Source organism: Falco punctatus (genome assembly GCF_963210335.1).
Source record: "Falco punctatus genome assembly, chromosome: 1".
In the NCBI taxonomy this organism is placed as follows: Eukaryota; Metazoa; Chordata; class Aves; order Falconiformes; family Falconidae; genus Falco; species Falco punctatus.
This window is the reverse complement of record NC_137580.1, coordinates 76,313,952-76,328,499: the sequence shown is the minus strand read 5'-3', so window position 1 is coordinate 76,328,499 and position 14,548 is coordinate 76,313,952. Positions and strand designations below refer to the sequence as shown.

The window sequence follows — 14,548 nt, the reverse complement described above, 5'->3', positions numbered from 1 at the left end:
TGCAGGAGCTGCTGCCCTCCACACCCAGGGGCTAGTTATTGTCACACTGTCACCTCAGGTGTTCAGATGTAACTGTCAGGGAAGTCTCAATGAGACCAGGATCAGAGGTCCCACATGGATTAAACTTCTTCCCTCTTCCTTTTTCCTCAACATGTGTGTTTGCAGGGATTTTGTGTGTGCTCTGGCTCATTGCTGTGCTTTATGGGACAGGAGAGGGAGGTGGGAAAGAGGCAGGGACTCCATACAGTAGAGCAATTGCTGCAGCTCCTACTTCATCAAGTAGGAGAATTAAACTCAGTTTGGTTGTGTTAGTTATTTGGATAGCCTTAGAGAAAACATGTCATTAACTGTGGAGCAGAGAAGGATATTAATAACCTTATCACTTCTGTCTTCGTAAGACAGGACAAGAGACCAGAAATTGTTGCTTGTAGAACAGGGAGGGATTAGCTCAGCATAAGGTATGGGCAGAATCACCGGCTTCCCCAAGAACAGCATCTTATTTAAATTAGTGGGTTTAGGGCACAGCATTATGGAATGTGCAGTCCTTTACAGGGCTTCATAGGGAAAAAAACATTCTATGCCTAATCCTGTTTCCATGTTTTTAAAGAGCTTAAATAACTGTAACCTAAATGTGAATCAGACTCTCCTGGGGAGAGTTTTGCCAGAAGGTTGTTGATGGCTGACCTGTTAATGGAAAGTGGAAAAGAAGAACCATCTGCTAACAGCTTGTTTTGCCTGTGAGCTCATAAATTTTCTAACAGAACCATGTTATCCTGGGTTCTAAATTACACGGATAGTTGTGTACTTGAACTGCCTTGCTCTTGATATATCCATCCTTCAACTTCACTAGGCTGGTTTCATGAAAGGTTTTGCTTCTTTGTTCTTTGCATTTTGATTTTAAAATCCATGGGTCAAAGGGCTCGTGCCACTGGCAGAAAGAACTTAACTTGTTCCTTTTGGTTCTTACTGGTACTTGAATGTGCATACTTCATAGATTTCCAAATTTTCTGCTATAAAATAAAGTATATCTTGAATTCTGAATACAGAGAGTTTTTTGCTACTCCAGAAAATTCAGATTCATGTTACCAGACTTCACTTTCCTTCCTGTCTGATATTAAATATGATTAAGATAACATCCTAAAGACCGTAATTATTCACAATATTGAAAGCAGGAGAATAAAGCTTCAAAAGTCAACATCCAAAAGAGACTTGAGTTACAAGGAATTAAAAAAGGAGTCTGGGGTGCATCTGGGAGGAACATAGAACTGAAAGTGTTTCTTAAAGATAAGGCTGTATTATGATGGGACGTTTTGAAGGAAAATTAGAATCCTTTTCTGCTGACAGCGCACAGTGAAATATGACTGATAGAACTGTTTTCTAATGCAGCTTTGCTAGCTGTGTGGATGGGGGCCAAGCCACATTTGAACTGTTTCTGAAACCAGACAAATAGGCATTGTTTATCCTAGACTAGCCAAACTATTTCAGAGAACAGTTCAGTCAGACCAACATTCATTTCCGGTCTTAATTAGTTTTCAGAATGACTGTAGAGGGAGGACATTTTTCATCCATGTCCTTTTTGACTGTCTCTTTCTTCTCTCCTCCAAATCTCCCTATTCTTCATCCCGCTGGAGTAATTGCAGCCGTCGGCAATTGCAGTGGAAGCGCATGTGGAGCTAAACTGAGCCCTGATGGAGTTGGTGTGCTGCACACCTGCTGCAGGCGGAGTGAGAGCAGTGTTGAAATGCTAATGCCCACCCTGTACTACCATTCCTGCTGTTACACTGCTGCTGAAGGCTGTGGTGGGATGGTTCTGGAAAATACTTGATTAGTATACTTTTCTGTTGTCACTAAGCTATTGTATTAATTTGAACCACATATATTGTCTTAATCATCTTCAGTCTTTAAAAAGACTATTGAAAACTTCCAGAGGCATCTCACCAAGTATTCTTTACCTGTTGTATTTAAAAAAAAAAAAAAAAAATAAAAAAAAATAAAATCAAATCCTTTTCTGAAGTAGTTGTGTGTTGTTTTTTTTAAATCTCTGTAGCTTTGCACAAGTGGCAGGTTATTAATACCATGTTCTTCAAGTTAGCAAGAGCTTCTGAAAATGATAATCCCAAGTTTTGGTTTTTACCTGCAAAAATAGTAAGGACTGCTATATCTGTTAAATAAGACATTCAGAAGAAGAAGCATCAGAAATCTCAGTCTTACCAAGGAAACAGATGAGTTGCCAGAAGGAAACATTTTTCTGTCCTTGTGTATCAACAAATTTTTGTTTGTGTTGTCTTCCTGTCTAACCTCACCCACCAAGTTATTACTGAAAAATGCAATCTTAACTGAAAGGGAAGACAAATTGTTAAGTAATTGTTGAAAATATTTAGCAAAGGGGTTGTAGGTTTCTACTCAGCTGTGTAAGATTTATTTACAAGAGTGTTAAGTCATTAAATGCTTATAATCTGAGAATATGCACACCCACATGGGCTTTTCTCCAGGTTTTCCCATCAAATGAGACAGAATGTGAACTTCAACACAGAATCAAGAAAAAATTGTTTTAATAATTGGTTCTCTATCTTTGCAGAGTCTTGCAGCTAAGCTGTAATCTGGTTCTCATTAGAAGGGGTTGGGTATAGTTGTATACTCCAGGAGTTTTGGACAAGTTTCTGTAAGATAACAACCTAGGGGAAAAATGTGCTCGGCAAACCCTTTACAATGTAACGGGGAATTTCTGTGTGATGTTAGTTGTTTTCTCTTTGAGACATTAACCACACTGTAATATTTTTTTTCTTCATTAAGCCAAGGACCGTTGTCATCCATAAGAGCAGCAATCAAGAGATGTAAGTCTACTTTTCCTATTCTTTGAGAACTATAATGTTGTAAGATTGCTACATCTTTGTTTTTAGTAACTGGTTAACTTTACATGTGAAAACAAAGTAGCAAGCAGGCTTTTGGAGGGCTGTAATTTCTTTCTCTTTTTTTTGCTTCACATAGACCATCCTTTTGCTTTGCTGACAGGCTGTTCCTTCTTGCCAGTTACTAATGTTTTCTGATTTACGCACTAATGCATTTGTGCACAGATGTAATTGGTCCATCTCTGAAGAACTTGGGTGACACACAACCAGTTTTTAGTTCACTTGACAAAGCAGAAGATAGTTCTATTTTAGTAGAAACTTGCATCAACTGCTCCTTGACCACAATTAGAGTCATGGACTGGGCTCACTTTGGAAAACAAAAAATTGTTTATAAATCTTGAATGAAAGTCCAAACTCTTATTCCCTGATTTCATAGTTTATCTCCTTTTTCCCTTTCCCTGCTCATGATATTTCCCAGCAGAGAATTTCTTTAGCTTCATCTTCCAAAGTATTTTACTTTACTGCTGTTTCTTTCTTCTGCTTTTCATTTTTATTTCCTCTCTGTCCACGATTTCCATTTCATATTAATGAAACAACCCTCAGGATTCTGCTATGGGGGAAAATAAATTAGTGTATGTACTACTGGTTTGTTTCTCCTGGGCTTATTAGTCAGGGACCCATTAGTATGGATTAGGCTGGAGGCAGTCAAAGGGGATCACGAAAGCATTATTCAGAGCAAATCTTACATGGTGCTTGTAGTTAAAATGCAGCACTTTATCTCTGCTGTTGCTGCCATAGATAGGAAAGTGGAAAACAGGGACAGCCTTTTGTGGTGGAGTCAGAAATTGATTCAAGGCTGCCTAAGCCCCAGTACCTTATCTGAGAAAATGTCTAAAAGATCATTAAGCAATTGATACCCGTGTTTTTGAAAATATGGTTGCAAGTGGTACTTTGTTTTGAGGCACAATCAAGTAAAAAAACCAACCTAGTCAAGCAGCTCTGGCTCATGTTATAACATTATACTTAATATTAATATGTAAATAACTATGATGAAATACAAGTACCATGTGAATTATTCAGATAATAAGCTAGAAAAAAATGTCCATGCAAATATCAAGGCATTGTACATGAAACCATAGTTCTTCGTATGCCAGTAACCATACCTGTGGATGGACCTAAATTAAAAATGGACCCCGAATAATTCCTAACTCCTCTTGCAATTAATCTGGAAGAAGTATGGCATTCTCTGGAAAAGTGTATTTCCCTAGAAGACTTAGAAATCTATTTTTATTTCTTAATCACAGCTTCTGTGGGTTCTTTAGCTCTAATTTTCAACAAACATGATGGGTACGTGCAGGGTTTCAACTTTTGAACCTGTGGACAATACTTTATATGGCATTGTATTGATAAGTCTCCCTGTGTCTTGTGGCCAAAGAGGAAGAGGGTTTATTTTCCTTTCAACCACCTTGACTACAACTCTGGATGGAAAGACGGTGTCATTTTGTTTCAATTGTTTGACAGCTCAGTACAATTCAGAAAAGCAAACAAGCATGTATGTGAACATGAGATGTGCTCAGGAGTAACTTTTTAATCTCAACTCTTCAAAAGTTACCCCGGCTTTGTAATAATGATCTCGGGCCAGGACACACCACTAAATCCAGCTCCCACTGAACTCAGTGAAACTATTTCCATTGATGCCACCACAGCAACATGCACAAGAATGCCAACAAAAGTAAAAAGAGGCAAGCCAAGTGCTGCAGACCAAGGGTAGCAATGGTTTCTCTCACTTCTCCACTCTTCCAGAATAGGGTGGCATTAAGGAGCAGGGCGACAGAAGCAAGTTTGCTGCTTTAAAATGTTGGAAGAACCTGCAAGCTTGTTCCATTCTCATTCTATCCTAAGCAAACATCCTTCATTCAGCCACATATTTGCTTGTATACAGCTTGTATGCACTCTGAGGCTGTGGCTTCCCATTTGGCAGTTTTGCAGCCATTTTTGGCTGCGGATTTTGTTTGTTTTTTGTTTTTGTTTTGTTTGAGGGCTTCCTAGGTTCTTTTGGCTCTCAGTTCTGTGACCTCATTCTCTCCCCATCTGTACAAACATTTGCGCTGGCATAATGCAGGGAATAGTGCAGAGGCAGGAATATACAGCCCAAGGAAAGGTGTAGGGAGGAGCGAAGTGCCTTCATAAATCATTATTGTAAAATTTGAGTGAAACTACAGGCTTGCTCTAAGGGTGTAGTTATGTAGATTTTATTTAGCACCAATGCCAATCTCTGGTGCACAGCAGTTTGGTCAGCTGTGGAAAGGGTATTTCACCTTACTGGGGGTGGAAAGAGGAATCACCACCCCCCCTAGGTTGTTTTTGATCAGTTCCCTCACTGAAGTTGCCCAAAGAAGAGCTGGAGCTGGGAAGCAGAGGCAGGAAACAGAGACCACTCTTGGAGGTAGCACATCCCTTCCCCTGTGCTGCTGGTGATCTGAGCCCAAGGTGAGCAGGTTCGGGGAGATAAAATGGACATAACTGTACAGAAAGTGCTTGTTTTTTTATTTAACTCTGAATACTAATGTTTGTTCAAAGGGGACAGAGGTCCGTGTTTGGAAAGGAAATTGGGCATCTCCATCTCTTTTAGCTACATTCAAGCATTAAATCAGCCCAGCTCTAATGTCAGACAATCTAACATTTCCCTGAGGTGCCTGGAAACAGAACCAAAAGAAAAGGAGCAAGGCCTCCCCCTTGTGCCAAGAAATAGTTCAGGAGAAAAGCTTCAACTCGTACTTCAGAGATGCATGAAATTTTCTGATTTACTGTGAGCCTCCACTGCTACAGAAATAGTCTAATCAGATTTTGGGTGAAATTAGACTTTTTTTTCTGATGTTGTCTTGAGGATTACCTAATTCTTTTAGTGTTCCCTGAAGAAAGGCCTCCACAGCTATGTAACACACAAAGACTGCAAGCATGGCCTCTTGCACAGGGTCATTCTGGCAGCTCTTTTGGTGTATTGCTTGGTAGGTAGGGGAGGGAGTGCTTGCCCACACTTGAAGCTGTCCTTGAGTTACTACAATGAATAGCCTTTCCTCCTAGGCAGCTATATAGTGAGAAGAATTAACTTCTCAGTCTAATAGTCTACATATTTCATAGGACTGACAGTAGAAATGTCTAGCCTGGTGTTAGAAAAGCATTGAAAGAAGCTGGTTTTTTAAATACTAGCACACATCCTCGTTGTAGGAAGTAATATTATTACTTTAAAACCCACTCATAATAGTTAATATGAATTAACTGAAAAAGTTCATTGGGAGGATCATGTTTACTCACAGCTGCTGGAAGGGACAATAATCAGAAAAATTTGGAGCTTGATTTCTCACAAGGCTTGGCCTATTTGAGGCTATGGTTCCAATTTTTAATGCAAAATTAAACTTGCTTTTAAAACACTCTGCAATGACAAAACTCTTCAGTATTTCATACAGACTTACTAATGGAAACATATGAATATTATTTTGCAATGTCTATATTGTGGAAGCACTCAGTGCTCACAACAGGATGGTATCTCTGAGCAGATCCCTGAATGAAGTTTATAGTTGCCGCTATGCTGCCTTTAAAGATTGCCTGAAAGACTGTAAATTCTAGCCCAGCTCTCTTCCAAAGACTCCAAAGTACATGTCAGGCTTCTGTTGCCACCAGCTTCTCTGTAGCATCGTAATTTATGGGCAATACTCATGGTTTTACTTATACAAGCATCTTGATTTCATATCTTGAAATGCTCTCTGCACCATACTCTGTGTGTGTTTCAAATAGAAATAACGTATTAAGTGGATTTGACAAGTAGGACCCAGAGAAGAAACAGCAGAGGAAAAACATTTGAAACATAAGTATATAGCACAAACTCAGTACCCTTTACAACTGCGCGTTCAAAAGTAATTGAATAAAGCCCAGTAAATAGTGCTTGTAAGAAATATGTAGAGAAAATGAACCTGTAAGTGACTAATCTGTCCTCTATTTACAATATTACTGTTAATCCTTTACTTGCTTAAATTCTACTACACTAGGTTAAACACATTTAGATGCCTCTTTGACACTACTGGAAATAAATAGTGACAATGTTATGAGTTGATTTGACATTTTTTTCTTTTCCCTGATACCAATAATGTTATAAGATTAAGAAGTGTGGATTTTATGCACTGTTTTTCCTCTCCCACCTTTTAACTGCTTTGCTTATCTTTTACTTAAATACTGCTAAGTATATGCTTCTGAAAATCTCCACAATTCTCACCCTGAACATTTCTCAGTGTGGAAGTTGAGGAGCCAACTGTCTTCAGTTGTCAATATGTCTACGAGCACTAAAATACATTCCCATTGACTCCCCTGATGGAAGAAAGTTTTTTTTAAAAATCTTAAAGCTGTCATAATTTGAAATCTTGGGGGGGGGGGGGGGGAATTAATAGAATACTTTCTCAAGGCAGTCCACAAAGGGAATGAAGAACAGACTTACAGGATCAAAAGACCGCAAGGCTGGAAAAATGGCGATGGGTGTCTTGTTTTGTTTATAAATCAGTTGTGTGCTCTATTTTAAAAATTCATGTCTTCTCTCATACACTTTTGAATTTAAATTCCTTTCTCTGAAATGGTAAAGGAATAAAAGCCTTACAGGTCTGGGAGCAAGGATTGTTTAGAGAGTTTATATTTTCTGTTCTCTCACATTTATGAAACTCCAAGGAATACATGAGAGCAGAAGATGGAGTAGCTTTTACCTCTGTTCCTACTGTGGATTTAAGAACTTCCAAAACAAAAGATGTTCTAAAAGTGTGGATGTAACAAAAATGTGACAGGAAAAAGAGGGGAGTGATTGATGGAAGGAAGGATACTGTCAAGGTCCTTAAGAAATAAATGTTTATATTAAATGGATATGTACGTGGAAGTAGCTTGATTCCATAAATACTTGGGAGATTTTTTCTCAGCCCCCCCCACCCCAAATTGAGCACATTCTAAAAACATATACGATGGCTTGGATATTAGCCCTTTTGAAGAGACATATTTATATCTGCCAGTAAAGTTGTTTTTATATAAATACTTCAGATGTTTTGTTTTGAAGTAAATTCACTTGTTTACTTGAAATTTGAAGTGTGATGGGTTACATAGATACCACGCTGGAGTTCTTTTGCCTATATTAAGAAAGGAAATAGGTCTTTTAGACTTTTTTTGGGCTTTTCATATTTGTTGTACTAACTTGAATAAATAGAAGTCACTTAGAGTTTCACAGGAGAAAACACCATGTAGAATTTATTTGAAAATGAAGAAAGAATGAGATTTTGACAGGTTTATCAATTCAGGTTTACATACCTCATTTCTAATGCACTTACCATTGTAATTCAGCTATACCCCAATCAGATGTACTGAATACATTTACCAAATGAACACTTTCTTCCATCATCTTTGCAAAAGTAATCTTGGAATTGGTTGATTTGGGTCAGTTTGTTTTGTTTTTTAATTTGATGTGTGTATTAGATCATTGCTGTGTTAAGATCTCTCAAGAGGAAAGTGAAGGTGAGGCATAGGGTATTTTTATTAACTTGTTTTAGCCAAACAATTTTTAAAGAACAGGTTTAGGAGATGTGCAGTCATGCACAGAACTTCACAGTGTGCCTCGTACTGGGATCAACCTGCCTGCCCATGTCTCTTCAGTAGATGGGAGTATAAATTATGGGATCCCAGCTTCTTTGCATCTGTATCAGCTCCTAGGTGTAACGCATTGTTTTTGGAAGGGAAAAAGTGCAGACCCAAATAAACCACGTTTTTAAAGTAAATAAAGCATTGAAAAAGATTTGACTTCCCTCTCCTCGTTCCTACAGCGGCTCTTTGTTGAGCCATACAGTGGACATTATCATATTCAGTTATATTCTTCATGGTTAATTTATTGCAAGGGAAACTTCTAAACAGCCATTGTTAAAATCGGCATGAGATTAGAAATGAAATCTGCTTTTATTTTAGTATTTAATGCACTATTGAGAATAGACATTACAGTTGTCCTCTTACAAAGCTGGCACGTGCCCTGTCCTTGCGTGACTAACCCATTTGATCATGGTTTCTGGCACTCTGACGCCTTGGCTTGTTTTCCTTCACCTCCTCGTCCTCTTCTGTAACCCCTTCTTTTTTTTCTCTAGCACTCATGAATAGTGCACATCAAAAATGCCCTGTGGAAGAGGTACGTCTGGCACAATACTATGTGACTCTTGAATCAAGTATGCTTTGCCGATTGCAGCTAATGATTCTGTGATGGCATAGGAACAGCTTAATTGTCAGCTTTTGCACAATAAGACTTTACCACTTCCTAAATTGCACTTGCAATCCAAAATTTGTCCCTCAGATAATTTCCTTTTCTCTCTAAAGAAATCAAAATGAAAATACAATGTGGCCATTGAAAAAATTATTTGAATGTAAATACGGCAAAAATAGAAAAATGAAGAGGTCAGGATTCACTTCTTTTATGTAACTTAAAACATATGACTTGGAAAAAAACCCCCACAAATGTTACTGATTTTTAATCCACAAGTGGTTAAACTTTAGGAAGTTTCTAGCTGGGAACATTTAATTTTTTCCTTTTACATGAAGGAGGGTGAAATAGCTTCTTAAATTTTGTGCCTTAGTACTTTTCATTTCTCTAAAACAAATGAGATTTAAAAAAGCTTAAAGAATAAATCTCAGAAGTGAGCCATCAAAAGCAAAGCCAGATGTGTTTAACTCTTCTTTTTGTTTTATTCATGGGTTGTTTCAGCTCCAGGTTCACCACAATGCAGGATGCAGGGACAAGTAGTGAGGAGGAAAGGGGGCAGGACCATCTCTCTTGGTGGTAACTTGAACATATAATGACTTAAGTCATTACGAAATAGCACCCTAAACCTTTTAAAAACTTCTCATATTTAATACAATTATTTTTTTTTTAACTTGGCCACTCTTAAAATCTGGAATTTACGTTCTCCATTTCATTGATAGTGGATTGGTAAGGGCTGTGCTATTATCTTATAGCTGTGACAGTGTATTTTAACCTCTTCAAAACTTTTGTTTCTTTTCTTTAAATAGCTTCTCGGACCTCTAGCCATAGCGAACAGCAGAGGGATAGAAGGTATGATGATGTTTTTTATATTACAATTAGGTGTTACTATAAAACTTGTTAGATTCTGTCACAGTATTGCCCTTTATGGCTTTCTCCTCTAGGGTGTTTCTTTTCTCCTTCTCTCTTTTCTTGGTATGTTTAAAAATAAATTAGGCAGGATAAAATAAATATCATGATTCTTAAACACAAGAGTTTGAGGAGTTTTCTCATCAACTTTTGTGTGTCTTTAAAGAAGAATGTAACCAACTATCAAACCTCTGCAGAACTGTTTTACTTTCCTGACATCTATTTACAGGATCACTTCACAGTGCCAATAAGCACACTTTCAGGTCTCCTTCCAGTTTCTCAAAGGATATTGAGAAAAGAGGTCACCAACCTGGATAGCTGGTGAGCTGAGTCTGCCATTCTTTCAGGTGTCAAGGAACCGTAGCCCTCTTTTTTTTAAAAATTCTTTTTACCGTAATTTTAGAAGTTACACTTCTGCAGGTGTTTTTTTTTTTGGTCAGCAGACAGAAGCTTCTACAGGTTTCATACTCACGAAACTCCTCAAAATATATTTTGTGTAGGACTCTAGATTGATCAGTAGTACTCTGGGGCATGGTCTGGGTACGTGGGCCATCACTGCAGCCTATGCTCTAAGGCAGTTGTTACAGGGATAAAACAGGGGTAGTACCTATAGGTCTTTAACTGCCACAGAAATCCCTATGGTACTGGCTGCTGTAAGGACATAGGCCCTGCCCCAAAAGCCTGTGAGACTTGCTCTGCCCCACTTTAGCACAGTGGGAGGTTTCCCTCGAGGTCTGAGGATAGACAAGTTTTTAGGTAGCCAGCCAGAAGCATCTGGTTTCTACTGTTTTCATATCGTAGCAGGCTAAGGGCAAACACATGGTTAGTTTTCATTATTTCATGAAGAGTAAGATTTCTTCCATCTGAGTTACATACACTTGTGTTGAAGGACTTTAAGCATGTAAATTATTTCACTGAAGCCAATAAACCTACTTTTTGGCATAGGCATTTAATTAGGTGCTTTGAATGGAAGCCTAAGTGCTTGTTAGAAAGGTCAGGTAAGTTACTTTGAAAGCAGGGAAAAACATCTCGGGTTCAATCAAAAAGACCTGAACTATTTTGATTTCCCATGTAGAGAAAACCTTGGTCTTTTGTACTTAAAAGAACTATTTTTAAATGGTTTAGGTAATTATTCCACTTTGCCTTAATTTCCAGGCGTCCTGAAATTACAATAGTTGCAGCTGAACCCCTCCGGCCATCCTCCTGGTTTCCAGGTGCAAGCCCTGTTGCTCCTCAAGGATTAGGATTCCCTTCTGCTTCATCTCATGCTCAGTGGAGGAGAAATGAGCATATTCCAGCTGAGGTGAGTGTGAACTTACATGATACGTGTTTGATTTACAAAGGTAAAAAGCACATTAAGTTAGAGAGGAATAGGGTTTTTGCTTGCTTAGGCTTTCATCATATTGGATAAAAGACTATGACAATGTTCTTTTCCTCTGCATATGTTAATTCAATATTTTTAAATTTATGTACTTTTTATTTGAAGGATCACATCTGGGTGTCCATTAATATTTATCTCTGTTTTGTAGCTTCCACCATCATATGAGCAGGTGATAAAAGAAATCAATCAAGTGCAAGTCAATACAACAAATAACAATAATGCTGCTGCTCCTAGACATACCACTACTTCTGCAACACAAACTGACTTTCCGGAGGAACTAATCAGCCGTTTGCCAGGAAGTAATGTAAAAACTAGTGTGCCTACACACTGGGAATCTGCAGGCTATCCAGGTGAGGCTATTTTGGATTTCTCATTGATGAAACCTTACTCTGTCTCCTGAAGATGTCCTTTATTACTGGTCTGTGCAGCGTTTAATATGAATAACAGTTACATTTCTGTGGATGATTACTTCTGTAAATTTATGTAAAAATTGTGTCTTCTGATGAACTACCATTGCATTCACAGTCAGATTGTAATTAGATCTTAAATTTTTGCTCAATTCAGCCATAATAACAATTGCTTTAGGGCCAGAGGAGCTCAGATGTTCAATCAGAATAGCAGCAGAGTTACACATTCAGACTGAGAAGTGTGCAAACCAAACTGGGGAAGTTACTGTACTATTCTTTGGTCTAGATGTTGCTTTCATGCCCCTCATGCTTTAAGCTAACAAGCAGTTTTGAACTCACAATGTGTAGATAATCGTGCATTTCAGCAATCTTCAGCTTCTTCCTATACTTCATATATTTTTCATTCATCTTTTTAAAAAGAGATCTATGGTTTCACAAGCAGCAGTAAGTTCTGAGTGAAAACGAAATTTTTACCATCCTGATTGCTTACAAAAAATAACATAAATAAAGTGTTGTGGAATAGATAACTAAAACCTTTTCCTTTTCTCTTAGCAGGGCAGAGTCCTCTTAAACCTCCTAGGCCTTCTGCATCTCTCTTGAATAGGTCTCCTTCAGAAAATGAGAATCCCTTAATAGTCTTTGAAATTTCTGAAGGTCAGAGGTGCCAAGAAAATCCCAATGCTGTGATATGTCCTGTGCCAAAGCCAAGATCGAGAAGCAATCTCAGACCTGTGGTCAAAAATACTGAAAGTAAGATAGACGATGGAGAAGTGAACCAGCCTACCACAAAAAGGCAGCAAACTCCAGTTCAGGAGTCACCTCTCTTAGATGATAGCTTACTGGACAATCACTTGGTGATGGACAGCATGAGTACAGAAAAGAGCCAAAATAGTATTGTTTCAAGGATCAAAGTTTTTGAATCCCAAGGAACTAATGATACCTCAGGATTATCAAAAAAGCCAGAAATTGCTCCTCGTTCATTTGCCCCAAGACCTGTTACTGCAAAGAAGCCAGTAGTTGCTCCAAAGCCAGGAGTAAGCAGAATTTCAGGAGACTGGGATGCATGGACAGAAAGCAAATCGACACCTTCCAAGGAACTGCAGCCTCAACCTGAAGTAGTTGGGAGCAGTGTTACAACCAAACCCGAACTGCCAAAGAAGCCAAAACCTGGCCTTGTTAAAAGTAGTAGTAGTGATTTTCTTGATGCAAGGAGTGGATCAGTTGCAGAGAACAGTGATGGACAGAAGAAATTTCCTGTTCCTGCTCCAAGGCCTCTTGTTCCTAAGAAGACATTTTATGCAGAAAATCCTGCACTTCCTTTGGCCTCACTAAGACCGATTGCTGCTCCCCCACGGGCTTCCGTATCTGGCCAAGAGAAAGTTTTCAAGTCTCTGGGGGAATCGTCACCTGCAGCCAACTCCTCAGCACCTACTTTGCAAAATAAACTAGATGTGGAAGAAGACCTGATCAGTTTTGATGATGATGTTTTGCCCCTAAGTCCAGCTTGTGTAGCTACAAATAACGTCAGTTCTGAAGCAGCAGCAGGTAAGAAGAAATTTTTTCAAACTGTCACTGTGGTTCATTACTCTTTGCAGGTGTATGAGTCTGTGTGGGTTATGTCTGCCTGTCTTGATGGGGTTTATGTGTATATATGAAATTCTTGGGTTTATATTATGTCAACATCACTATGAAATTACTTGAATTTTGAGACTCGGGAGGCTTCAAGGCTATATAAATCTCATAACTTGCCTGCTGGATTTATTACATGATTACTAAAATAATGATAAAAGATTTGTTGATGTACACTAGATATCACTTCCAGAATATATCACAGTTCTCTCTGGGGAATTTGGAACATCTGACTTCTCGCCATCTAATCTGACTAATTTATTTGAGTGCCTGAAGTTCTGTAGTGGAAACCTAATCATCTAGAGAAGCAGCAAGATTTGTGGCATCTAGGGAAAATCGTGATCAAACATACTGGGATACTCTGCTTGTCTCACCAGTGCCTACATATTTTCTTTTTCCTAGCTTTGTCTTGTCTTGTCATGCGACTCTATGCTTGTTACGCAAATTCAATTTTTTTCTAATAAGTGAAAACAGTTATTACATATGTACAGATTTATTACTACCACCACTACATCCCTTTCATAAACCTTGTTTGATTCCATTAAGTGCTTGGGGCAGAATTTTTTTAATGTTTTTTTTGGTAGTTTAAGACACAGGTGAGTGTTGGGCTGTCATTAAATTTTATAACAATAGGTTTTTCCCTCCTAATGTTCAAGAATGTTCAAGATTTAGCTTAGCAGTCCCGTTGTAATCCAGGTCGAGTTCTGCTTTAAAACAGATGGTGTATCATACAAAATGCTTGTTTAAGGGACTAGCTATGATTTTTAATCTTTTTTTAAACTCATGTATTGAGTTTATGTGGCAAGGTTTTGCTGGGGGGGGGGGGGGGGGGGGGCTACAGGGGTGGCTCTGTGAGAAGCTGCTAGAAGCTTCCCCCATGTCCGATGGTGCCAATGCCAGCCAGCTCCAAAATGGACCCACCGCTGGCCAAGGTGGATCCCATCAGCAACAGTGGTAGCACCTCTGTGATAGCATATTTAAGGGGAAAAAGTTGCTGCGTGACACCGATTGCAGCCAAAGAGAGGAGGGATAATATGTGAGAAGAACAACTGCAGACACTAAGGTCAGAAGAAGGAAGGAAAGGAGGTGCTCCAGGTGCCAGGGCAGA

The 14,548-nt window shown here is 38.7% G+C and overlaps 1 protein-coding gene across 8 annotated transcripts in view; it reads left to right on the top strand.

Annotated features, from left to right (window-relative positions):
- The window catches only part of SH3D19 (SH3 domain containing 19), an 89,437-nt gene that overhangs the window by 41,265 nt on the left and 33,624 nt on the right, over nucleotides 1-14,548 (top strand). For 6 of the 8 annotated variants that reach the window (XM_080407453.1, XM_080407451.1, XM_080407454.1 and 3 more), the window contains exons 3-7: nucleotides 2,794-2,834; nucleotides 9,924-9,966; nucleotides 11,179-11,326; nucleotides 11,553-11,754; nucleotides 12,364-13,356. In XM_080407453.1, coding sequence (XP_080263579.1) covers nucleotides 2,794-2,834; nucleotides 9,924-9,966; nucleotides 11,179-11,326; nucleotides 11,553-11,754; nucleotides 12,364-13,356 — 1,427 coding nt within the window. The remainder of the gene's footprint in view (nucleotides 1-2,793; nucleotides 2,835-9,923; nucleotides 9,967-11,178; nucleotides 11,327-11,552; nucleotides 11,755-12,363; nucleotides 13,357-14,548) is intronic. The other 2 variants (XM_080407452.1, XM_080407458.1) reach the window with 1 other exon arrangement.